Source organism: Oncorhynchus nerka, linkage group LG11, assembly GCF_034236695.1.
Source record: "Oncorhynchus nerka isolate Pitt River linkage group LG11, Oner_Uvic_2.0, whole genome shotgun sequence".
In the NCBI taxonomy this organism is placed as follows: Eukaryota; Metazoa; Chordata; class Actinopteri; order Salmoniformes; family Salmonidae; genus Oncorhynchus; species Oncorhynchus nerka.
This window is the reverse complement of record NC_088406.1, coordinates 26,009,385-26,036,884: the sequence shown is the minus strand read 5'-3', so window position 1 is coordinate 26,036,884 and position 27,500 is coordinate 26,009,385. Positions and strand designations below refer to the sequence as shown.

Here is a 27,500-nt window from a genome sequence, read left to right as displayed (position 1 = left end):
GAGAGCTGAGGAGAAGGAGAAAAGAGAGAGACAGAGAGCTGAGGAGGAGAGAAGAGAGAGAGAATACCAGAAGAGATCAGACTGGAGAACTGGACTGGATAGCAGAGATAGGACACACAAAAGCAAAGAGATGGAGGGAATGGGTCAGGGAGGGAAGGAAGTTGGCCTAATGGATAAAAGAGAGATGGAGAGAGTGAGTAAATGTTGCCATGAGCAGTGTTAAGTGTTGGTGGTTGCGTGGTTATTGTTGGATCCACAACATGAAATTAATCTGCCACCTGTCTAGCACTCTTTAGAGGAAGAAGAATGAACCAGGGGGGACAAGGCCAACACAGGCACCGTCACAACCGAGCACGCTCAAAACCACTGTTCCTATAGAGTTTTCTAATTGGCAAATGTTTCCCAGAAATCATGGTGACAGAGTGTGTGTTGCCCTCATTTGCAGATCTAGGATCAGTTCACCATCCCCAAATCAGACCCTTAACTAATAAGGAGGAAATCAGAAAAACCGCATTTGATCAATATCCCACAGGGTTGGGGACAGGGTCAATTCCATTTCAATTCTAGTCAATTTTCTAAGAAAACCAAATTACAATTACAATGACTAATTTTCTTTATTGAAGAGAATTGGAATTTCAGTGTACTTCCTGAATTGACTGGAATTGACCCCAAACCTGGTGTCCAAGGGCATCTCCATCTGACTCAGAAAGAGAAAATTGAGAGAAGTTTAAATTCGTACACAAGTTTGTTATCCTTTGCAGAAGAGGAAGTTCATTGACTTTAGATTAAAAGGAGAGAGGCAGACAGACCCATTAGTTTGGGGACATAAATGATCTTACATGTCAAAGTTACAAAAACATTCAACAAAGACCCACTGTGTACTCAACTGGATGATTCATGAATTCATTTTTATAACACACTGTAGAGAATACTGTTAATTCTGTCTCAGACTTAAGACCAAGCTTTGTTTGACATATCTTCTGTTGCTTTCTTTATCTTTGGGTATCCTGTGATGGGTACATTGTGTCTCACAACAGACAAATTCCCACATGCCCTTTGTGCAGACTAAGCCATAGAGCAGCAACACACGCGTTTATCTCTTCAATATCCATCTCACATGTGTTTCATCTATAAAACATAGTATGTGTGATTTGGATTTCTGTGACAATATACTTTTGAAATGAAAGATTGTTTGTCATTGTACCGCCCTCTTCTCACTGAACGCCATTGTCTACGGGCCAACCCCATTCTCTCTCCATAGATCCCATCAAGAGTTTTGTGATTTATGTCTTTAAAATGCAATTCATTATGAATCACTCTGTGTTTGGTTTAGCTTTTACCTTGACATAATATTGACCACAGGGTATTGAACCATTCACTTGAGCATTTTGCTTTAGTCTAACTTTGTAAGTGGAGTGAATGAGTCATTGGAAATAAACATTAAATTATTCAGTTAAACACACACACACACAATTTACACCCCATACACACGACCTCACACCCTAAGTAGAAAAGAGTAATTAACTATCAACATGAACCCATTTCTAGGTAATAGCGGTGTAATGCTTTAGTTGTAATGTAACATTCTGCAGGTGTGTCCTCTCCTGGCCCATGGGGAGGCGCACAATTGGCCCATTGTCATCCAGGTTAGGGAGGGTTTGGCCGGCAGGATGTCCTTGTCTCATCGCGCACTAGTGACTCCTGTGGCGGGCCGGGCGCAGTGCGCGCTGACACGGTTGCCAGCTGTATGGTGTTTCCTCCGATACATTGGTGCAGCTGGCTTCCGGATTGGATGGGCATTGTGTCAAGAAGCAGTGCGGCTTGGTTGGGTTGTTTCGGAGGACACATTCCTCTCCCGAGTCCGTATGGGAGTTGCAGCGATGAGACAAGACTGGAACTACCAATTGGATACCACGAAATTGGGGTGAAAAAAGGGGTGAAAAAAAAACAGAAATACCTTTTATTGTCAACGTGAGTATATATAAGTATATAAGAGTACATAAGTATTCAAACCCTTTGCTTTGAGTCTTGAAATTGATCTCAGGTGCATCCTGTTTCCATTGATCGTCATTTATATGTTTCTACAACTTGATTGGAGTCCATCTGTGGTAAATTGAATTGATTGGACATGATTTGGAAAGGCACACAAATGTCTATATAAGGTCCCATGTTGACAGTACATGTCAGAGCAAAAACCAAGCCATAAGGTCGTAGGAATTGTCCATTGAGCTCCGAGACAGGATTGTGTCGAGGTACAGATCTGGGGAAGAGTACCAAATAATTCTGCAGCATTTAAGGTCCCCAAGAACACAATGCCCTCCATCATTCTTAAATGGAAGAAGTTTGAAACCACCAAGACTCTTCCAAGAGCTGGCCGCCCGGCCAAACTGAGCAATCGGGGGAGAAAGGCCTTGGTCAGGGTGACCAAGAACCCGATGGTCACTCTGACAGAGCTCCAGAGTTTCTCTGTGGAGATGGGAGAAACTTCCAGATGGTCAACCATCTCTGCAGCACTCCACAAATCAGGCCTTTATGGTAGAGTGGCCAGACGGAAGCCACTCCTCAGTAAAAGGCACATGACAGCCCACTTGGAGTTTGCCAAAAGGCACCTAAAGACTCTCAGACCATGAGAAACAAGATTTTTTATTCAACCTTTACTTAACTAGGCAAGTCAGTTAAGAACAAAATCTTATTTACAATGACGGCCTATCCGGCCAAACCCTAACCCAGACAATGCTGGGCCAATTGTGCACCGCCCTATGGGACTCCCAATCACGGACGGTTGTGATACAGCCTGGACTCTAACCAGGTCTGTAGTGACGCATCTAGCACTGAGATGCAGTGTCTTAATGCGCTGCGCCTCTTCATCTGGTCTGGTGAAACCAAGATTGAACTCTTTGGCCTGAATGCCATGTGTCACATCTAGAGGAAACATGGCCGTGGGGATGTTTTTCAGCGGCAGGGACTGGGAGACTTCAACAAATGTCTGAATACTTATGTAAATGTGATATTTCTGTTTTTAATTTTGAATACATTTGCAAAATGTCTAAAAACCTATTTTTCCTTTGTCATTATGGGGTATTGTGTGTAGATTAATGAGGGGGGTTAAACAATTTAATAAATGTTAGAATAAGGCAGTAACGAAACACAATTTTGAAAAAGTCAAGGGATCTTAATACTTTCCGAATGCATTGTATGTCTTGAAGGTGCTCAGAAATACGTAAAGTATGTTTCGTATGGCTCTGAGGCCAGGCTGCACTGGTACATGCTGGAACTATCAGGTGTTCTGAGTGTTTCTCCATAATCTCCGGTCTTCTCCTTTAATTGATACCATGCCTATGTATACCCATCTCATATTTGCTATGATCTTATCATTTACATTTGTGTGTCCTTATAGGTAAAACGTCCTGGAGGCTATGAATGAATGAATGGATTAAGGATTTAGGATTGTGGTGGCAGTAACATTTCACCGGAACATTGGATTCCTGAATAACTGAGTCAAATTCCAGGGTGTAGATTATTGTCCCTCTGGTTTGTGTTCCCAATTTAAACGTTATAAGCATTTGAATGGAATCACCTGGCCATGCAATCCAATGACACATTATAAACGCTAAAAATAATGCTTACATAACATATTCGTTTTTTCTAAAAAAGTAATTATTGTGGGGTGGGGTTATTGAACTATAAACGAAGAAACGAATAAGCTTTTAACAGACTGATTTCTATCTTTTCATTTGAATGTGACGCACGTGCTCTGCAATAAAAACGAAATAGTACATTAGGACACCCCTAGAACGGTTTCTTCAGACACTCCCCTCGGAAATTACCTGCCACTGAATCTAGTAATCTGCCCAATTAGCTGATTCGCTTTCCATACATCCACTTCTGTTGATCCTTCCCTTTATTTTGCCGAGCCCACTTTCAGACACTCCACGTATGACTCCACTGAATTGACATTCACGATACCTGGAAAATAAAACGGCTTTCATCCCAGACACACCGGTATCTAAACAATTCAGAACAGCGTAGCAGAACAGAACAACAAAGTATCTTCCAACGTTATATTTGAATGACAAAACGTCAAGGTGCAAGATTTTGCTTAATTTAAGCGGAACCTTGAACTTTTACAGTTCATAAAAGTTCAGAGGACAGATTGTACCATTTGAACGCGCTAGAGGGGCGTGTCGTACAACTCCAAGCCATACAAGTCCCGCCTCTGTGTGGATCCTGGAAGAGATTTGGGGATATAAAATGAAGGAACTCTGGCATGCAGCACTTTTGAGTTCATATTATGAACGTCATCAGCTTCATGCCACATTAATTAGACTCATAGTGTATTCTAATCACTCGAAAACAAGCGACAGCGTTTGTGTCTCACTGCAACCTCAAAATAATTCCTCACCCGGTCTCTTTGGCACTTCTGTCTGTAGCGCGAACCTCACAGCGCAGCCATGGCCGGCGACGATCAGCGGGCGCTACAGTATGAACAAACTTTGGTAAGTTAACTTGTTGACACTTCAACTTCACTTCGTTACAAAGCGACAGCGGTGTGTGTTGTCCGTCGTTGCCTGTTTTAACGTCAAGAACGGGTTCAAAGTCTTAGGCCCGCACATAGGGTAGCTGAGAAGCGCTCTACCTCTGTTCTCTTTAAATGAGTTGAGCGTTCCTCACCTAAACGCCTGGGCTGGGTAGACTAAGTTTGGTCAAATGAGAGGTCACGACATGCTTATGACAGGTTTATTATTTCACTCTGACAGTTGGTCAAAGAAAGAGTATTTTAAAACTGCATGTACATACAGTAAAGACCGTTCATGTCAGGCGTTATTTTGAAATCACATCTGGATCTGGCCAGAACAATTCTCTCTCTCTCTTTCTCTCTCTCTCTCTCTCTCTCTCTCTCTCTCTCTCTCTCTCTCTCCATCGCCAACGCTTAATGCATAGGCTACACTAGGTGTACATAGTAGGAGTAGTAGCGATCTATTCCATGCACGACTAACTGTTGTTCTTATCTTCATACAAACAATACAGTAGTCAGTGCACCTATGTGCCTAGTGCGATTGTGTGCGTGTGTCTATATGCCTAGTGCGATTGTGTGCGTGTGTTGGTTGCATCGACATGTTCGACCCAACAATGGGTACCTTTATTGTTTCGCAGTGGTGGTGGTGGATGGAGAGCCATATTGCAAGGAGATTAACATGTGAAATATGAATATATTAATTCATGATGACCTGTTCTAGGGAAGTGAGTGTCGATATAGTTTCGAATAGGTTATTTGACACGTTCTCCTCTGATAGGGGCTCAAAGGGTGTTCATCACCAGCACACCTGAGGCGAAATGTTTATTAATGGATGCTGCACATATCTGAGCCCTTTCACCACTTTGTTTAAGCTATATAACCAGTGGAGTGCTTTGCCTGGGTGCACTGCTTTGAATAGAAATGTTCGCACTTTTATAGCCAACTTGTTGTGTTTCTGTGATACTCAAAGGCTGAGAAATGGTAAATAAAACTAATCTGACATACCGATATTTAGGCGCTGGTGCCATAAGACTTTTAGCCCCAACTTTGGAATGCAATGGGGTATCAACTCGTCAATTAATTGACAATTGAGAATTTTTAGGGACACGTATGCAGTAGGTGCGAAACCTGATTACGGCGTCCACTCATGGTGCTCAGAATGACATAAATCACATTTAAATTATGGTTATTCATCTTAACATGCAACTCGAGGATGCGACGCATGTGTCCTTCTTACCGAATTCCAATGCGCACTTTGAAGAAGTTTAGAACAACTGCCACATTTACTTTTCCTCAGCCAACAAGACCAGTAACGAACAGCAAAATCGCTAGCCCACGTCAATCTAATATCCCCCATAGTAAAGTTGACCTATTCTATTGATCATCTTGTCGTTCTGTGCGAGAAAGACAGCCTATTCTAAACAGACTCTGGGAATGATAGATCCCAAAGTCATAAAACCAGTAGGCCTAGGCTACATGCGCTCAACGCAGTAGGCTGAGCACAAATGTTTTCGTTCCATAATGCAATTGGGGGGAAACTGTCAAAAGCACACATGCTAGCGGTTTCATGTGATAGAGATGAAAATATCCATTATAAATGTAGAAATAGAGGAGATCTAAACATGCACCAACTAGCATGGGTTGCTAATATGACTAGGATTGTAACTTTGGCTACAGGACAATCAAACGAAGTTGATTTGAAAACCAATGAGAGAAATAGGCTACTGGTTTCAATGGCATATGGAAGTCTCCACTTTGCCTCCACGTTTGTGTGGTCGGATTTGACTTTGAAGCATGCTAAGACATGCATCATAATATGAAGTAAAATGTTCAGGTTTAAAACAATTATGTTTTCAAAATGCATACTGCCTCCAGCTCATTGCAAAGTGGTGTGACGTGCTGAAGCCGAACTGTCATTGCCTATATGCACTTGAGTGTTGAATGGGAAGCATGCTTCAATTACCAGTTGAGAAATAAAAATAGCCATTTTTAATCGTGGCCAACTGGCGATCAAAACTGTTTTTAACACCCTATCGCATTTATAATTGTTTTGTAGTGACTGGGCTTATAGATGCACGTTTCACAATGGACTATTTGAGAAGCTGTAGCTCTATCTGGCACATTTTTGGCTTATATGTTCTGTGTTTGTATGCTGTGTTCGTGTGATAAACATAACGATCAACGAAAATACACACGCACCAATTTAATTATAGTCATTATGCAAATGAGTGTATAGACCAACAAGCATGACCGGTCAATAATATTTACATCATCTGTTTTTTCCGTCAATGAATAGGCTGAAGAGCATTATTTTGCAATGGGTTTTATTTTCTTCAACAATTGGCTGGCGCCATTTTTATTTATCGGCTTAAAGAAAATTATCTGTCAAAAGCCGGCTATTACCGGCTAACGGAAGACCTGCAACTCAGTTCCAATTGCATTAGAAAGATGAAACTCTTGGTATGGTATGAAGACATCAACTGGAAGCTAAATGTGACCGACCAGCTCGATTTTACTAGCAAAATGTGAAATGGTGTTTTTTACATTGGATAAAAGTAGAGACTCAGCGCTAGAAAATGGTATATCATACACTACAGTTGAGGAACAATGGGAAAGTAATTCTGCTTTGAAAATGGATAAACTTGTAACCTCACTTTGACAAAATGGCCTTTGAATGTTTCGGGACACCTACTGGAGAGCTCTTCTTTGTCTACACCCATTCAGCATCATTCACATCCTCTTAAGCTTTAGCCCCACCCATCTCTTTAAGGATTCGTATGTGAGGCCGAGGAGAAGGGTTGTTCCGAGCGTTCTGTCCTAACAGCAGTCAAGCACCCAAGCTAATATTGGCTAGCTTGCTAGCTACTTCCAGAAATAAATGAAGGAACAGCTCACACTGACCATTTTACTTGCCCTAGCAGAGCTTGTTAGGCTGCTTTTATGTTATCCAGAGCTTTGGTGACTGCAACTGTGCTGCTGGCAACAATATAATTATACTTTTCCCCCAACGTTTACTGACACCGGCCATATTCAACGGGTGTTGAGTGTTCATAAATGAGTTATTCTGCGCTCTGGCACACATAGACGAGAGTACTCTGAAATCGGAGTAGATAGCCAGAGCGAATTTACCAGCTACATCTATCAACAGTTGCTGCAGTGACATCATGAACATTCTATTGAAATGGTTACTTGCATAGTGGAGTCTTTTGTTAAGACATGTAGCTAGCTAGCTAAACAATAAATCATAATCCCAAGTTATGATGTTACTACCCTGCATGAATAACCAAACAGGTTCCAATATTAGCTAGCTAACATTAGTCTATAACTAGCAAAGCAAATGGCTCTGAGATACAAACATTTTTACTACACAGATCATATGTGTAATGTTAGCTAGTGAGCCAGCCAGTTAGCTAGCTAGCTAACAGTACACTTTAACTTGAAATGAAAACAACTTTCTGACCAAATTAGAAACATGTAATATCTGAAAATTTAGCTAGCTAGACTATCTTACCTGTATACATGGATGGCTGCTTCTCCCTCTCTGTCACGGATGCCATGGTTTCCCTTAGTTGGAAGATGTAATCCGGAGACATGTGTTTTCTCCATTCCCTTAGCTATCATACTCATACATCATAATCATACATCTAAATCCACGGATTTCAAAACGTGGTCCTCCAGAATGTGGAGAGCAACACTTATACAGTTCTACTATGTGATATCTTTTTTTTTTAAAGCAACGTTAGAAAGGATTACTTACTCATACTGACCAGCTCAAATAGACAGAAGCGTTCTACATAGCAGAACAATCCGAACTCATCTCTCTGCATGTCCAGCCTATTCATTATCTCAGCCAATCATGGCTAGCAGGAAGGTTGCTGACTTTTTCTATAGCTAAACCAACTAGGCTCATAATTTAAGAATTTCATTCGTATTTACAGATGGCATACAAGTTTGTTATTAAATAACATTACAATTCACATGTTCCAGAAGGCATTTCTGCCCAAAAATGCATTTGACAAAAAAAATGGCTTTCCTGTGAAGTAGTGACGCGCGATATATGTCTAGTTTCCTGAAACGAGTCACAAATATGAATTTACATTTGTATAGTGGCTGTCACGCCCGACAGGGGCCACATCTGTGGTCCATATCAACCTCTGTGCCAAATGTGGTGATTTTTATCACAGTTTACTATTGAGACCAGATTTTCAGTTTAGCCATGCACCACTAGTATTCAAAATATATATATTTTTATTCCTCCATATTAACACAGAAATCACGGTAAATAGTTTTTTGTTGTTGTTGTCTGTAACTAATTACATGAGTGTCCTAACATTTCAGAAGGATAAAAATGGTTTTGAAATTGACATTTTTGACCCCTTTGGTTAGAAATGTACCCCTGTCCGCGCTTTTAAGGTTAAAGTCTCTCCGCTTAACTTTAAAGTATCTCGCTAATGTGTAGTGGGCTACACATTAGCGCAGATACTTTAAATCAGGGGTTCTTAATCTTTTTCAGCCTGGAACCCAAATGAGAAATTCTGTGTTTTCCTGGTACCCAAGCTTAGGAACATATGCAACTATACGTCAATATTGGTACATTTTATTGCCCTTATGCCTAAAACAAATGCAATATAGACAAAAAGAAATAACAATGAAATGAAATAGCCTTTATACATAGCTAGTCATGTTAATTTTCCCTCATTAAAAACTCTTACATATCTGTCTAGGTTGGAACTGTTGCTGTTAAAATTCAATAAATCATTTTCATTCTGAATTGGAACAAATTGATTGATCATATCACACAGATGCATAACAGAACAGACACGCAGGCTTTTTGATAGTGCAACCTTAAGTAACAGTACGGATGAAGATGAAAAATGATCAGGCTTACTGTACATCTCACTGTAGAAATTGTTGAAAGAAAGTCTAGGTTGGAGCTGTGACTGTTAAAATTCAGGTCATAATTGTTTATTCTAAACTGAAATAAACTGATTGATCCAGGCTGTATCACATCCGTCCGTGACTGGGAGTCCCATAGGGCGGCGCACAATTATCCCAGCGTCGTCCGGGTTTGGCCGAGGTAGGCCGTCACTGTAAATAATGATTTGTTCTTAACTGACTTGCCTAGTTAAATAAAGGTTACATTTAAATAAAAAAAACATATAAAAAAAACAATCACACGGATGTAGACCAGAAAACACACACCGTCCTAATGAGAGGTGTGTGGCTGGTTGAAGTTTTCAACAAGCAGGTCTATTCTGGGCTCAGTTTTTGACAGTACAACACTGAGGTCAGGCTCAGCATTGGCACTGTTTCTGTACTTGCTTTTTAAGTCATCCGGAGTTGAGAACCCTGACTCACATAGGTATGTGGTGCCAAACTGGATCAGAACATCTACTGCTTTCTCAGTCAGGCAGGAGACTGATTCCTGCTGTAGATGAGCAACCCAGAACTGTGTGTGTGTTGGCCTCAAAAAGCATCTTGCTTCAATAAGTTTATTCCAGTTCAGAATAAAAATTATGACTTGTATTTTAACAGCAACGGTTCCAAAATAGACTTGTTTTCAACAATAATTTCTACAGTAAGATGTACAGACAGTAGGCCTGATAATGTTTCTTCTTCATCCGTACTGTTACTTGGGGTTGCACTAACAGTAGCTAGCTAACTTTCTTTGGCTAACAGTAACTATTAGCTGTGTACAAGGCCAGGGGATTGTTTTAAAGAGAAACTCACATCTTCTACTATGAGATACAGTACTCCCTTATTTCTGCTTATCATCACCTGTTATAAAATGACAACAATGCCTTGCTAGCTGACTAACTTTTCCACTGTCGAAGCACTGTTTCCTGAAGCCCTGTTTCCTGAAGCCCTGTTTCCTGAACCCCTGTTTCCTGAACCCCTGTTTCCTGAATCCTTGTTTCCTGAAGCCCTGTTTCCTGAAGCCCTGCTTCCTGAATCCCTGTTACCTGAAGCACTGTTTCCTGAATCCTTGTTTCCTGAATCCCTGTTTCCTGAAGCCCTGCTTCCTGAATCACTGTTACCTGAAGCACTGTTTCCTGAAGCCCTGTTTCCTGAAGCCCTGTTTCCTGAGGCACTGTTTCCTGAATCACTGTTTCCTGAATCCTTGTTTCCTGAATCACTGTTTCCTGAATCCTTGTTTCCTGAAGCACTGTTTCCTGAAGCACTGTTTCCTGATCCCTGTTTCCTGATCCCTGTTTCCTGAAGCACTGTTTCCTGAAGCACTGTTTCCTGAAGCACTGTTTCCTGAATCCTTGTTTCCTGAAGCACTGTTTCCTGAATCACTGTTTCCTGAAGCACTGTTTCCTGAACTCTGTTTCCTGATCCCTGTTTCCTGATCCCTGTTTCCTGAAGCACTGTTTCCTGAAGCACTGTTTCCTGAAGCACTGTTTCCTGAATCCTTGCTTCCTGAATCACTGTTACCTGAAGCCCTGCTTCCTGAATCACTGTTACCTGAAGCCCTGTTTCCTGAATCCCTGTTTCCTGAAGCCCTGCTTCCTGAATCACTGTTACCTGAAGCCCTGTTTCCTGAAGCCCTGTTTCCTGAATCCCTGCTTCCTGAATCACTGTTACCTGAAGCCCTGCTTCCTGAATCACTGTTACCTGAAGCATTCTGCCCTGTTCTGAAAGAACTCCCTCTGTATACCACCATGCTCTGGATGTTCGGTCAGGACGTGTCGTTATATGTATTTGTTCGTTTTGATTGACTCATTACTAAGCACTTCCCCGCACAAAGCACATTGAGGGAGCTCCTCGTTAATTCTCAAAGTTCATATGAAAGCGAGAAACTTATTGGTGTATTGGCTTTTCATGACGATTGAACTCAGTCAGAACTTGTTGCTAGCATGAGTCCATTTGGCGAGTGGGAATGACAAGTCAGTGGCTGACAGCGCATCATCTGCTGTTGAACGACAGCGCTGCAGCGTGTGTCGTGGAGTGATCTTCAAGATAACTCCAGAAAACAAAATCTGGTAAACCGCGAAGCACACAGGCATCTCCCTCTCCCACTCGCGCAGTTGCCAAACTGAGCAGAGAGGGCACTGAACAGAGACCGCAGTTGCACTTAGCCAAATCAATTCATTAAATAATTATACATTTACTCTGACACTTCTCAACACACCATTAACAGGTGCGCGACCCAAACCCATACTTTAAGAAAGGCTGCTTTAAATGTAAAGGCCCATTGAAGTGTGCAACTGTAACTTCTGAAAAGAACAGTTGAGCCTGTTTTTCTTCAATTTAAAGTTTATTTTTACTGAGAACTTCCCCTCGCTGCTGTGTGTGTGTGTGAATGTGAGGGAGATTACACAATGAGCTGCCCTCTGATTCAGCGCTGGGCACTCTGTCACCCTTGCGGGGTCTCCAACAGGCTCTCTATGAGCTCCAATCTCTGAGGAGTCATTGAACCGATTCATTTTCCAGTCTCTCTGTCTCTGTCTCTCTCTCTCTCTTTTTTCTCACTGACTTCCTCTCTCTATTCCCCTGGTCTTTAGCTACACCATGACACTGTGCCTTTGTGCCACATTGGCAGCGGCTGTGGTTGTGTGGGCATCGTATGTGGGGTAGAACTGAAAGAGACTACTGTAGCTATATCAGAAAGACTAGTTCCACACCACCACACCACAACAAACAGCTATAAGAAACAAACCAGCTGTCCCACATGCAGTACCAGTCAAAAGTTTGGACACATCTACTCATTCAAGGGTTTTTCTTTATTTTTTACTATTTTCTACATTGTAGAATAATAGTGAAGACATCAAAGTATGAAATAGCACATATGGAATCATGTAGTAACCAACAGTGTTAAACAAATCAAAATATATTTTTGATTCTTCAAAGTAGCCACCCATTGCCTAGCTAACAGCTTTGCACACTCTTGGCATTCTCTGAACCAGCTTCTTGAGGAATGCTTTTCCAACAGTCTTGAAGGGGTTCCCACATATGCTGAGCACTTGTTGGCTGCTTTTTTTTCACTCTGCGGTCCAACTCATCCCAAACCATCTCAATTGGGTTGAGGTTGGGTGATTGTCGAGGCCAGGTCATCTGATGCAGCACTCTTCTTCTTGGTCAAATAGCCCTTACACAGCCTGGAGGTGTGTTGGGTCATTGTCCTGTTGAAAAACAAAGAATAGTCCCACTAAGGGCAAACCAGATAGGATGGCGTATCCCTGCAGAATAATGTGGTAGCCATGCTGGTTAAGTGTACCATGAATTCTAAATAAATCACTGACAGTGTTAAGTGTGCCATGAATTCTAAATAAATCACTGACAGTGTTAAGTGTGCCATGAATTCTAAATAAATCACTGACAGTGTCACGAGCAAAGCACCCCCACACAATCACACCTCCTCCTCCATACTTCACGTGGGAACCATAAATGCAGAGATCATCTGTTCACCTTCTCTGCGTCTCACAAAGACACGTCGTTTGGAACAAAAATCTCAAATTTGGACTCATCAGACCAAAGTACAGATTTCCACCAGTCAAATGCCCATTGCTCGTGTTTCTTGGCCCAAGCAAGTCTCTTATTCTTATTAGTGTCCTTTAGTAGTGGTTTCTTTGCAGCAATTCGACCATGAAGGTCTGATTCACACAGTCTCCTCTGACCAGTTGATGTTGAGATGTGACCTTTGTCTTAATGATGGACTCGTTTCTCTTTGCTTATTTGAGCTGTTCTTGCCATAATATGGACTTGGTCTTTTACCAAATAGGGCTATCTTCTGTATACCACCCGTACCTTGTCACAACACAACTGATTGGCTCAAACGCATTAAGAAGGAAAGAAATTCCACAAATGAACTTCTAACAAGGCACACTTGTTAATTGAAATGCATTCCAGATGACTACCTCATGAAGCTGGTTGAGGGAATGCCAAGAGTGTGTGTGCAAAGCTGTCATCAAGGCAAAGGGTGGCTACTTTGAAGAATCTCAAATCTCAAATATATATTCTCCAATGTAGAAAATAGTACAAATAAAGAAAAATACTGTAATGAGTAGGTATGTCAACTTTTGACTGGTACTGTACATTGAGTATTGTATGTCAACTTTTGACTGGTACTGTACATTGAGTATTGTATGTCAACTTTTGACTGGTACTGTACATTGAGTATTGTATGTCAACTTTTGACTGGTACTGTACATTGAGTATTGTATGTCAACTTTTGACTGGTACTGTACATTGAGTATTGTATGTCAACTTTTGACTGGTACTGTACATTGAGTATTGATTGTATGTCAACTTTTGACTGGTACTGTACATTGAGTATTGATTGTATGTCAACTTTTGACTGGTACTGTACATTGAGTATTGTATGTCAACTTTTGACTGGTACTGTACATTGAGTATTGTATGTCAACTTTTGACTGGTACTGTACATTGAGTATTGATTGTATGTCAACTTTTGACTGGTACTGTACATTGAGTATTGATTGTATGTCAACTTTTGACTGGTACTGTACATTGAGTATTGTATGTCAACTTTTGACTGGTACTGTACATTGAGTAGGTATGTCAACTTTTGACTGGTACTGTACATTGAGTATTGTATGTCAACTTTTGACTGGTACTGTACATTGAGTATTGTATGTCAACTTTTAACTGGTACTGTACATTGAGTATTGTATGTCACCCTTTATGTAGTAAGACTTTGCTTATAAATGATTGTGAAGCAGCTATGATATAGATTCAATAAGGAATGCTTATGAAGACTAAATGCGTGTTCTATATACGTTTTGGTTAATTTAAAGTGGGACCATCACATTTACATTTACATTTAAGTCATTTAGCAGACGCTCTTATCCAGAGCGACTTACAAATTGGTGCTTTCACCTTATGACATCCAGTGGAACAGCCACTTTACAATAGTGCATCTAGGTCTTTTAAGGGGGGAGGGGGAGAAGGATTACTTTATCCTATCCTAGGTATTCCTTAAAGAGGTGGATAAGGCATCACCGACAGAAGAAAATGGTGATAAACAGCAAAGGTTGGCCCTCAGCTGTCTACCTCTCCATTTAGTGCATGGCATTCTGCCACACTTGTTTTTCACATTCCCCCCCTCTATCACCTTGTCTCTTTGAATTCCAGGTACCATCCCTCTCTATCCTCTTGTGACATCTCACACAGTCCACTCTCAATCTTCCTGACTCCTCTTAGTCATACAAATGCACGTGCGTGCACACACACACACACACACACACACACACACACACACACACACACACTCTCTCTCTCTGTCTTGCTCTCACACTGTCACTTTCACAGCAGTTTCTTTGGCCCACTTTGACCTGCATCTTTTAATGTGACTATTGGCTAGCTCCAGCTCAGGGCCTATCCATAAAGAATAAGCGGAAGTCCAAGCGCTCAGGCGTTCGGGATGAACGGGACAAATGGGGCATTAGTGTGTTTAGCCCGCAGGAGACGCAATGTCCCTGGACATCCCTAAATGTTTGTTGTCCCTCTCCGACCCCCCCCCCCCCCCCTCCCTCTCTGTCTGTTTTCCCACTGTATTCTTCGGATGTTCGCTATGCCGAAGTAGGCCACAGGGGACTACAGCGCTAGTGTTCTGAGGCCTGTGATTTTTTTATTTTGGAACGCTGTTCCATTCTGCTCGTGTCATTACCCCTGCAACGCCCCCTCGTTCCCAGGAGTCTTAATTCATTGATTTTCCTGTTCTTTATTTCTCTCCTCCCTCGCTCCCTTCCTCTGTGTCCCTCGTTTACAGACAGCAGATTGTCAGGGCCTGTTCTCTCTGCCTGGGTTTAATGGCTTGTTGTTATTGTGGGGCTCATGGCTCGACCTGGCTAATGGGCTGTGGTTGGGAGTGTGTGTGTGGGTTGGTGAGAGAGTATACTCCTGTGTGTGTGTTCGTTCAGGTAATGAATCGTCACACAACCCTGATAGCGGCTTAGAGCCTGATGGCTCATAGCTTGTGATGAGGTGTCTTTTTTTGTGTGCGTGTAGAGGAAATTGTTCAGTTTGTCAGATAAGAGCTCTTAGAGCTGATGGATAAGGCAGGACTGAGCCACAGGACAACCCTGGGCCACGCTGACTGATGTTTGATCTTTAGCTGTCGTATAGCTGTCGTATAATTGTCATAGCTATCACAAACTGACAGGCTACTTTGGAACTTTGCATGGCTGCAGATGTGGAGGAGGCGTGAGAGAGGCCATTGTGATTTGTACATGACTTAAATGTCATTAATTCAATGAAATAACTTCTATGCTCGCTTCGAGGCAAGCAACACTGAAGCATGCATGAGAGTATCAGCTGTTCTGGACGACTGTGTGACGACACGCTCACTGGACGACACGCTCTCCATAGCTGATGTGAGTAAGACCTTTAAACAGGTAAACATGGACAAGGCGGCAGGACCAGACACATTACCCCGACGTGTACACCCGAGCATGCGCTGACCAACTGGCAAGTGTCTTCTCTGACATTTTCAACCTCTCCCTGACTGAGTCTGTAATACCAACATGCTTCAAGCAAACCACCATAGTCCCTGTGCCCAGGAACACTAAGGTAACCTGCCTAAATCACTACCGACCCGTAGCACTCACTTCTGTAGCCATGAAGTGCTTTGAAAGGCTGGTCATGGCTCACATCAACACCATTATCCCAGAAACCCTAGACCTCACTCCAATTTGAATTCCACCCCAACAGATCCACAGATGATGCAATCTCTATTGCACTCCACACTGCCCTTTCCCACCTGGACAAAAGGAACACCTATGTGAGAACTCTATAAATTGACTACAGCAGACTCTGCGTTCAACACCATAGTGCTCTCAAAGCTCATCAATAAGCTAAGGACCCTGGGACTAAACACCTCCCTCTGCAACTGGACCCTGGACTTCCTGATGGGCCGCCCCCAGGTGGTAAGGGTAGGTAACAACACATCTGCCACACTGATCCTCAAAACTGGGGCCCGTCAGGGGTGCGTGTGCAGTCCCCTCCTGTACTCCCTGTTCACTCATGACTGCAGGCATGACTCCAACACGATCATTAAGTTTGCTGACGACACAACAGTGGTAGGCCTGAACACCGACAACTATGAGACAGCCTATAAGAAGGGGCTGTAATGAAGCAGGTTGAGAGCTTCAAGTTCCTTGGTGTCCACATCACCAACAAACTATCATGGTCCAAACACACCAAGACTCGTGAAGAGGGCACCACATAGCCTATTCCCCCTGAGGAGACTAAACATATTTGGCATGGGTCCTCAGATCCTCAAAGTTCTACAGCTGCACCATCAAGAGCATCCAGACTGGTTGCATCACTGCCTGGTATGGCAACTGCTTGGCCTCTGACCGCAAGGCAATACATAGGGTAGTGCGTACGGCCCAGTACAACACTGGGGACAAGATTCCTACCATCCAGGACCTCTACAGTTGAAGTTGGAAGTTTACATACACCTTAGCCAAATACATTTCAACTCAGTTTTTCACAATTCCTGACATTTAGTCCTAGTAAAAATTCAGTTAGGATCACCACTTTATTTTAAGAATGTGAAATGTCAGAATAATAGTAGAGAGTGATTTATTTCAGCTGTTATTTATTTCATCACATTCCCAGTGGGTCAGAAGTTTACATACACTCAATTAGTATTTGGTAGCATTGCCTTTAAATTGTTTAACTTGGGTCAAACGTTTCGGGGAGCCTTCCACAAGCTTCCCACAATAAGTTGGGTGAATGTTGGCCCATTCCTCCTGACAGAGCTGGGGTTGCTGAGTCAGGTTTGTAGGCCTCCTTGCTCGCACATTTGTTTTCAGTTCTGCCCACACATTTTATGTAGGATAGAGGTCAGGGCTTTGTGATGACCACTCCAATACCTTGACTTTGTTGTCCTTAAGCCATTTTGCCACAACTTTGGAAGTATGCTTGGGGTCATTGTCCATTTGGAAGACCCATTTTGCAACCAAGCTTTAACTTCCTGACTGATGTCTTGAGATGTTGCTTCAATATATCCACATAATTTTCCTGCCTCAATGACGCCATCTATTTTGTGAAGTGCACCAGTCCCTCCTGCAGCAAAGCACCCCCACAGCATGATGCTGCCACCCCCGTGCTTCATGATTGGGATGGTGTTCTTCCGCTTGCAATCCTCCAAACATAACGATGGTCATTATGGCTAAACAGTTCTATTTTTGTTTCATCAGACCAGAGAACATTTCTCCAAAAAGTATGATCTTTGTCCCCATGTGCAGGTGCAAACCGTAGTCTGGCTTTTTTATGGCGGTTTTGGAGCAGTGGCTTCATCCTTGCTGAGCAGCCTTTCAGGTTATGTCGATATAGGACTCTTTTTACTGTGGATATAGATACTTTTGTACCTGTTTCTTCCAGCATCTTCAGAAGGTCCTTTGCTGTTGTTCTGGGATTGATTTGCACTTTTCGCACCAAAGTACGTTAATCTCTAGGAGACAGAACGCATCTCCTTCCTGAGCGGTATGACGGCTGCGTTTTCCCATGGTGTTTATACTTGCGTACTATTGTTTGTACAGATGAACATGGTACTGTACCGGTCTTCTTCCTCCTCTGACAAGGAGTAGTGGGAAGGATCGGAGGACCGATGCGCAGCGTGGTAAGTGTCCATATTTTTAATAAAGAAATTGAACACTGAACAAAGTGAACTAACGAAACCGAAACAGTTCTGTCTGGTGCAGAATACAAACACGGAAAATAATCACCCACTACTCAAAAGTGAAACCAGGCTACCTAAGTATGGTTTTCAATCAGGGACAACGATTGACAGCTGCCTCTTGATTGAGAACCATACCAGGCCAAACACAGAAATCCCAAATTATAGAAAAAGGATCATAGACTGCCCACCCCAACTCACGCCCTGACCATACTAAAACAAGGACAAAACAAAGGAACTAAGGTCAGAACGTGACAGGTACCTTCAGGCGTTTGGAAATTGCTCCCAAGGATGAACCAGACTTGTGGAGGTCAACTTTTTTTTTCTGAGGTCTTGGCTGATTTATTTAGATTTTCCCATGATGTCAAGCAAAGAGGCACTGAGTTTGAAGGTAGGCCTTGAAATACATCCACAGGTACACCTCCAATTGACTCAAATGGTGTCAGTTAGCCTATCAGAAGCTTCTAAAGCCATGACATTATTTTCTGGAATTTTTCAAGTTGTTTAAAAGGCACAGTCAACTTAGTGAATGTAAACTTCTGACCCACTGGAATTGTGATACGGTGAATTATAAGTTAAATAATCTGTCTGTAAACAATTGTTGTAAAAATTAATTGTATCATGCACAAAGTAGATGTCCTAACCGACTTGCCAAAACTATAGTTTGTTAACAAGAAATGTGTGGAGTGGTTGAAAAACAAGTTTTAATGACTCTAACCTAAGTGTATGTATCCTTCCGACTTCAACTGTATAACAGGCGGTGTCAGAGGAAGGCCCTAAAAATGGTCAGACTCCAGCCTTCCTAGTCATAGACTGTTCTCTCTGCTATCGCACGGCAAGCGGTACCCGGAGCAGCAAGTCTAGGTTCAAAAGGCTTCTTAACATCTTCGACCCCCCAAGCCATAAGACTCCTGAACAGATAATCAAATGGCTACCCAGACTATTTCAATAAAATTTTTGTATCAAGCCCTTTTTCATCAGCTGATGTCACAAAGTGCTGTACAGAAGCCCAGCCTAAAACCCCAAACAGCAATCAATGCAGGTGTAGATGCACGGTGGCTAGGAAAAACTCCCTAGAAAGGCCAGATCCTAGGAAGAAACCTAGAGAGGAACCAGGCTATGAGGGGTGACCAGTCCTCTTCTGGCTGTGCCGGGTGGAGATTATAACAGAACATGGCCAAGATGTTCAAATGTTCATAGATGACCAGCAGGGTCAAATAATAATAATCACAGTGGTTTTTGAGGGTGCAACAGGAGTAAATATCAGTTTCATAGCCGATCACTCAGAGTATCTCTACCGCTCCTGCTGTCTCTAGAGAGTTGAAAACAGCAGGTCTGGGACAGGTAGCACGTTCAGTGAATATGTCAGGGTTCCATAGCCACAGGCAGAACAGTTGAAACTGGAGCAGCAGCACGGCCGGGTGGACTGGGGAGAGCAAGGAGTCATCTGGCCAGGTAGTCCAGCTAAATGGTCATAGGGGACAATTTGAATTGTCACTCCCCCTCTTTTACGCTGATGCTACTCTGTTTATTATCTACACATAGTCACTAACTCTACCTACATGTACGTATTACCTCAATTACCTCGACTAACCGGTGCCCCCGCACATTGACTCTGTACCAGTACCCCCTCTTTAATTATTTGTTATTTATTTACTTATCTATATTTTACTTAACACTTATTTTTCTTAACTGCATTGTTGGTTAAGGGCTTGTAAGTAAGCATTTTACAGTAAGATATACACCTGTTGTATTCGGTGCATGTGACAAATAAAATGTGATTTGATTTATGTCTGGTGACAACCAAGGTCTATGTACATTCAGAATAAATCAAGAGATTGTTGATGTTTGTGTAAATATTATAATGATGACCCATGGCTTTATAGGAAGTGAGCAGAACGAAGTGTCGAAATCTAGTGTGTGTGTGCGTGTCTGCCTGTGTGTGTCTGGCTGTGGAACAAGGTAATTTGTAACCGAGTGTTCTTTGCCTGCTGGTCCTTTCTTTGGTAATCTGGCTTTATGTAGCCGCCAGCTCGTTTGATGTCAGCTCCTACAGCCATAATGGAATTTTCCCTCTGTATCCCTTTTTCTTTGTCACTCTTCCCCTCTCTTTAACAATCACTACATCATTCCTTCTCATTAAATGATGGTTGTTTTGTCTTGTTGTCAACAGGGCACGTGTGTGTGTGTGTGTGTTTACTGCCAGGAGAAAGGGAACCTTGCATAAATGTGTTAATAAGGCAATAGAGGATTCCAGATAAGATCAAAAGCCAATCCAGCTTTACAAAAGGTGACCCTGTTTACAAATGAGCAGGGAATTTCCATGTAAAAGGACCCATGAGCACCAACTTGAAGTTCGGAGGAGCATGTCAAATGAAAGAAGTCTATTTTTGAGAAATTAAGGCGCATGTATCTTTTTTTTTAACCATTTCTAGGGTAGCACATTTTGGGGAATATTCAAAGGTGGAAACTTTCCATGGGAATTAACGGGAATATATGGGAATTAACGGGAATATATGGGAATTAATGTAAATATATGCACATTAATATTAATACCGTTTAAATGTAGATGTTTTTGCATTGGATATATTTACCATATCATATGGAGACAGAAACAAATCTTGTACCTTATCATCAGTAGATATAATTGCAAATGATAAAATCCTTCCAATAGAAAAAAAACTTTAGTTACAAATTGAACTTTAATTAAGTGAGTTGACTCTTCACATTGGATGATTTCACTGAACAACAAAAGGGAACATTGAATGATCTCCAATGATCCATTGCATCTCCCAAAAACGTTTTCAACATACATCTGTAAAATGATAGTCTAGAAACTAAAGCTTTGGTTGTCTTCCTCTCAGGTTCCATGTATTCTCTCTTGACCTCCTCAATGTCCACCTGTTGAACATCAGACTCTGAGGCATCATCTTCACTGTCACTTTACAACCTTTTTGAGGATGGTTCGTTATCAGGCTCAAAAAGCCAAAAATGTGCCTTTATAGCCAACAATTTTTCAACCCTTGTATTGGTCAGCCTGTTGCGTGCTTTGGTGTGTGTGTTGCCAAACAAGGACCAGTTGCACCCTGAGGCGGCTGATGTTGGTGGGATTTGGAGGATGATGGAGGCAACAGGGGAAAGAGCCTCAGATCCGCAAAGTCCCTTCCACCAGGTGGCTGATGAGATATGTTGGCACGACTGCCATATTGTATCTCCATCCCAAAGCCCTTGCTTGGAAGTGTACTTCGCCAGAACCTTGCCCTCATCCAGACCAAGGTGGCGAGACACAGTAGTGATGACACCATAGGCCTTGCTGATCTCTGCACCAGACAGGATGCTCTTGCCAGCATACATACTCCTCTGCTTGGAGCAACAGTGAAGTGGGCAGGGCAGTACAGATTTCCTCTCTTACATCTGCAAGCAGATTCTGAACATCAGACAGGATGGCATTGTCTCCCTCAATCCGTGCAATGGCTACTGCTATAGGTTTCAGGAGTTTCAGGCTGCTTACCACTCTCCCAAAATACATCATCCAGGGGGATCCTCTTGATGGGGCTGTCCATATCGGCAGACTGTGATATGGCCATTTCTTGGAGAGACTCCTTCCCCTCCAGGAGACTGTCAAACATGATGACAACACCACCCCAATGGGTGTTGCTGGGCAGCTTCAATGTGGTGCTCTAATTTTTCTCACTTTGCTTGGTGAGGTAGAGTGCTGCTAAAACCTTTCACATACCTAACCATTTCCTTGGCTCTTTTGTAGAGTGTATCCATTGTTTTCAGTGTCATGATGTCCTTGAGGAGCAGACTCAATGCATGAGCAGCACAGCCAATGGGTGTGATGTGAGGGTAGGACTCGTCCACTTTAGACCAAGCAGCCTTCATGTTCCCAGCATTGTCTGTCACCAGTGCAAATACCTTCTGTGGTCCAAGGTCATTGATGACTGCCTTCACCTCATCTGCAATGTACAGACCGGTGTGTCTTTTGTCCCTTGTGTCTGTGCTCTTGTAGAATACTGGTTGAGGGGTGGAGATGATGTAGTTAATTATTCCTTGCCCACAAACATTTGACTACTCATTAGAGATGATTGCAATACAGTCTGCTTTCTCTATGATTTGCTTGACCTTCACTTGAACTCTGTTGAACTTTGCATCCAGCAAATGAGTAGATAAAGCATGTCTGGTTGGAGGGGTGTATGCTGGTCGAAGAACATTCAGAAATCTCTTCCAATACACATTGCCTGTGAGCATCAGAGGTGAACCAGTTGCATACAGTGGTTGCTCCACTAAAAGTTTTCAGATTATGCTACGGTATTTAGAGGTCATTTGTGACCCGATTCAGGAAACTAGGCACATGTCGCAAGTCATGACTTCACAGGAGAGCATTTTCAACCTAAAAAAATATATTTGATCAAAATGCGTTTTTTTGGGCAGAAATGCCTTCTCGAACTTGTGAACTTTCACGTGCCTTAATATCAATCTTGTATGTCGTCTGTAAATACAAATAAAATTGTTTAATTACGAGCCTAGTTGGTTAAGCTACAGAAATAGACAGCAACCTTCCCATTAGCCATGATTGACTGAGATGATGAGTGGGCTGGACATGCCTGATAGACGAGTTTGGATTGGTCTGCGGTGTTGCATCATGTGTCTATAAAATGAGCTGCTCTTTATGCGTAAATAATCCTTTCTACTGCAGTTTTTTTTCGAAATATGTTATGTTAGCCATGGAGAACTGCAAATATGCTGCTACTGCTCTCAATAACATTGCTGCCCTGAATTCATCAGGCGCTATTGACCAAAAGTCAGTGGCAAAACATTGTGATGGACTGAGAGAGACAGAGAGTATGTGTAATGTTTACTGTTAATTTTTATTGTTTATTTCACTTTATATATTCACTTCATATATTATCTATCTCACTTGCTTTGGCAATGTTAACACATGTTTCCCATGCCAATAAAGCCCTTGAATTAAATTTAATTGAGACAGAGAGAGACTTCTTTCTGGACGATGATCCATGCAATGCTGACTCTCTCATTTCAAAACATGTTTTGAATACTGTTTGTCTGTCTTCCTGCTCTAAATGGAAACGGTTTCATTGAGTGCTAAGGCAATCATTCTTTCTAGTGTGGTTGATGTGCTTAAAGTTAGAGAATGACCAATATGCATCATTTTACGGCAGATACCGATTCAAAAATTGTTTTGGGGTGGGGGGCGTCAAGGAGGCGGAAGGCCAATATTCAATGTCATAAAATTTGAACATTTTATAAACTTTCTCAGAAAGCCATGTATGCATCAATTTTAAAATCAAATAATACATATAACTTTTTTTTTACCAATCTAACTATATAACATAATGTTAATGTTATTTGAATGGTAAATCTCTTGATAAACTAGGCACAGTTGAAGTCGGAAGTTTACATACACTTAGAGTCATTAAAACTTGTTTTTCAACCCCTCCACAAATTTCTTGTTGACAAACTATAGTTTTGGCAAGTCGGTTAGGACATCTACTTTGTGCATGACACAAGTAAGTTTTCCAACAATTGTTTACAGACAGATTATTTCACTTATAATTCACTGTTTCACAATTCCAGTGGGTCAGAAGTTTACATACACTAAGTTGACTGTGCCTTTACACAGCTTGGAAAATTCCAGAACATGATGTCATGGCTTTAGAAGCTTCTGATAGGCTAATTGACATCATTTGAGTCAATTGGAGGTGTACCTGTGGATGTATTTCAAGGCCTATCTTCAAACTCAACTCCTCTTTGCTTGACATCATGGGAAAATCTAAAGAAATCAGCCAAGACCTCAGAAAAAAATTGTAGACCGCCACAAGTCTGGTTCAACCTTGGGAGCAATTTCCAAGCGCCTGAAGTTACCACGTTTATCTGTACAAACAATATTACACAAGTATAAACACCATGGGACACGGAGCCGTCATATCGCTCAGGAAGGAGATGCGTTCTGTCTCCTCGAGATGGATGTACTTTGGTGCGAAAAGTGCAAATCAATCCCAGGACAACAGCAAAGGACCTTGTGAAGATGCTGGAGGAAACAGGTACAAAAGTATCTATATCCACAGTAAAACGAGTCCTATATTGTCATAACCTGAAAGGCCGTTCAGCAAGGAAGAAGCCACTGCTCCAAAACCGCCATAAAAAATCCAGACTACGGTTTGCAACTGCACATGGCGCCAAAGATCATACTTTTTGGAGAAATGTCCTGTTTAGCCATAATGACCATCGTTATGTTTGGAGGAAAAAGGGGGAGGCTTGCAAGCCGAAGAACACCATCCCAATCATGAAGCACGGGGGTGGCAGCATCATGCTGTGGGGGGTGCTTTGCTGCAGGAGGGACTGGTGCACTTAACAAAATAGATGGCGTCATGAGGACGGAAAATGATGTGGATATATTGAAGCAACATCTCAAGACATCAGTCAGGATGTTAAAGCTTGGTCGCAAATGGGTCTTCCAAATGGACAATGATGATGGACAATGACCCCATACTTCCAAAGTTGTGGTAAAATGGCTTAAGGACAACAAAGTCAAGGTATTGGAGTGGCCATCATAAAGCCCTGACCTCAACCTTATAAAAAAAATGGTCGTCAGAACTACAGGTCGACCGATTATGATTTTTCGAACCAGGAACACATCGACAACAGCCACCCTCGAAGCAGCGTTACCCATGCAGAGCAAGGGAAACAACCACAGGCCCAGAGCGAGTGACGTTTGAAACGCTATTAGTGCGTGCTAACTAGCTAGCCATTTCACATTGGTTACACCAGCCTCATCTCAGGAGTTGATAGGCTTGAAGTCATAAACAGCACAATGCTTGACGCACAACGAAGAGCTGCTGGCAAAACGCACAGAAGTGCTGTTTGAATGAATGTTTACGCGCCTGCTTCTGCCTACCACCGCTCAGTCAGATACTTAGATACTTGTATGTTCAGTCAGATTATATGCAACTAGGCCAATTGTGCGTCGCCCCACGGACCTCCCAGAGCCCAGGGTCTCTGGTGGCACAGCTGGCGCTGCAGTACAGCGCCCTTAACCACTGCGCCACCCGGGAGGCCATCTCCCCTTAATTTGAGATGTGAGAACACACGCGCTGATCTACAGCTTTCTTGGTCCATAAACATGCAGGAAGATTGTTAGGTAGCTAAACCTATTGCCAACCTTTATTTTGGCATTTTATAACACTTTCCCTATTATGACAATCATCTAATCCGAATATCAACTGTCAATTTATGGATTCCATTGTGGCCGGTCAGATCTGCACACCAGTACATAGCAAACGTTACAACGCAGGTCAGATGGCTCGTTGCCAAAAAATGTATCATCTTCAAAATGATAACATGCAAATGTTAGCTAGCTACATTGACTATTAGCTCCTAGCTGATATCTCTTAGCACCATGTTTATTTAGCCAGCTAGCTAGCATAGTAGTTAATATACAGTAACTAGCTAGCTAACATCACAGATGAAAGGGTTATCGTAATCTTTGTTAGAAGGTCACATAGCCGTCTGCTTAGCTAGCTTGCTTATTGCATGCATGTCTGGGCACGTCCACACATGCCTTATTTGTGAATTAACTAAACAAATATTTGCAACAGGAGTTTGATTTTGGTCACTGTCAATTAATCCATTTTTCAATACGGCACATTTCTGTTGGAGAATGAGCTAGCTTGCTGCTGCTGATTTTCCCAGCTTGACATTCTTCTGCATTGTGCAGTTCTCGTGGCTCAGGTGGTGATTGGAGGCTGGCATAGCAGCAGCTTTGCTATTGTCAAAGCCGATAGAGAAGGGGCGATAGACTAGAAAGGCCAGTATCAGCCCGATATATCGGCACAAACGATTATTGGTTGGTGTAATTGTTGACAAGGCTGTGTGCCTCACATTTGTTTAATAAGTAGAGCACTCTAAAACACGCGCACAAAGATCAAAATAGAGACAGTGGTGGGGTGGGTGGAGGATGATATAAGAATGTGTGTGTCGTAGAAGTTTGTTACTTGGAGAGGGCATTGTGTGAGGCTGGCCCTTCCTCTTCTTGTCCCAGTGACACCACAGTGTCAACTATCCTGTTGTCTATCTTTGGGCAAGTGTCACCCAAGTGTGTCACCAAGTCACACACACACACACACACACACACACACACACACACACACACACACACACACAGCGTTGGATACACACACAGCTTTGAGGATGTGACCCATCATCTCTATCTCCCAGCAGTCCTGTGACCAAACAAATAAAAAGTCAGTGTTTCCATGCACAGCCCAATCCTGTGACACAGGAAGAACTAGCCTTCATCAATTGTGGAGCCATTTTGATATCACAAGAAAAAGGGTGTTGCTAACGCATGCCAGATCTTACAATGCCTGAATAGGTATTTTCTCTATCATCTAACCACATCATATTATACATATTATATTGGTTGATATATGCAACGTCTGAGAAAGGGAACGCAACCAAACTTTTCAGTGAACAATTGTGACATGTTCACAGATGTCTTACTATGACATCATCATGGAATCCATGCAAGACATCACATATCTCTTTTTATGACATCTTCATGGAATCCATATAGATGCGATAAAGAGGTTAATGGAACTCGACCAAAACATTAGAAATGCCATGGAAACGTGTGGGGGGTTAAGATGCCTTGGGGGAAAGATCCCAAATCTCCTCATTGCCCCCCAGCAAAGTTAGTCTACATTTAGACTATTGTTTATGTGTATTTCACACTATGTTGAGTTTTTAAAAAACATTTGAGTAATTTATCAGACACGCCAGAGTTACAGTAGCGAATGCATACGTTTTCGTACTGGTCGCCCGTGGGAGTCAAACCCACAACCTTGGCATTACAGGTGCAATGCTCTACCAACTGAGCCACACAGGAAAAGGTGAATACAGGGAACACAAATGATTAGAATCATTAGAGAATGCACTCTCAACTCTAATGTAATGATGTTCTCTCATCTTGGATTTGTAATAAAAGGATTCTAACTGCTGTTAGAGTCCAGGCTCAGGGTATCAGGTTAGAGTAGAGCAGGGGTGTAGTGCTGTCGAAGTGTCGGAGGGGCGGTGCTCCCTCACTTTTTCAGTTTGAGAATACACAGAGATGGAAAAACTACAGAATTTCTGGAATTAAATTTAAGTCTAATAAATTCTAACCAGATAATATTTAATTAGCACAAAAATTATATGAAAAATGATAGAATGACAAACCAAATAAATATGTAAAGTAGCCTGCAGGGAGGTAAATGTTGGTTTCTTCACTGTCATCGCTCTGGAAGTGGCTACGTGTGTGCACTGCAGAGGCCC

At 42.2% G+C, this 27,500-nt stretch overlaps 1 protein-coding gene across 5 annotated transcripts in view; it reads left to right on the top strand.

The window, feature by feature from the left end:
• The first annotated feature begins 4,238 nt into the window (after positions 1-4,238).
• Positions 4,239-27,500, top strand: part of LOC115117173 (chloride channel protein 2-like) — a 223,932-nt gene continuing 200,670 nt past the window's right edge. For 3 of the 5 annotated variants that reach the window (XM_065024332.1, XM_065024330.1, XM_065024331.1), the window contains exon 1: positions 4,240-4,496. In XM_065024332.1, the coding sequence (XP_064880404.1) occupies positions 4,452-4,496 (45 nt within the window). In that variant the 5' untranslated portion in view covers positions 4,240-4,451. Of the gene's footprint in view, positions 4,497-27,500 lie in introns of all 5 variants that reach the window. The other 2 variants (XM_065024329.1, XM_065024333.1) reach the window with 1 other exon arrangement.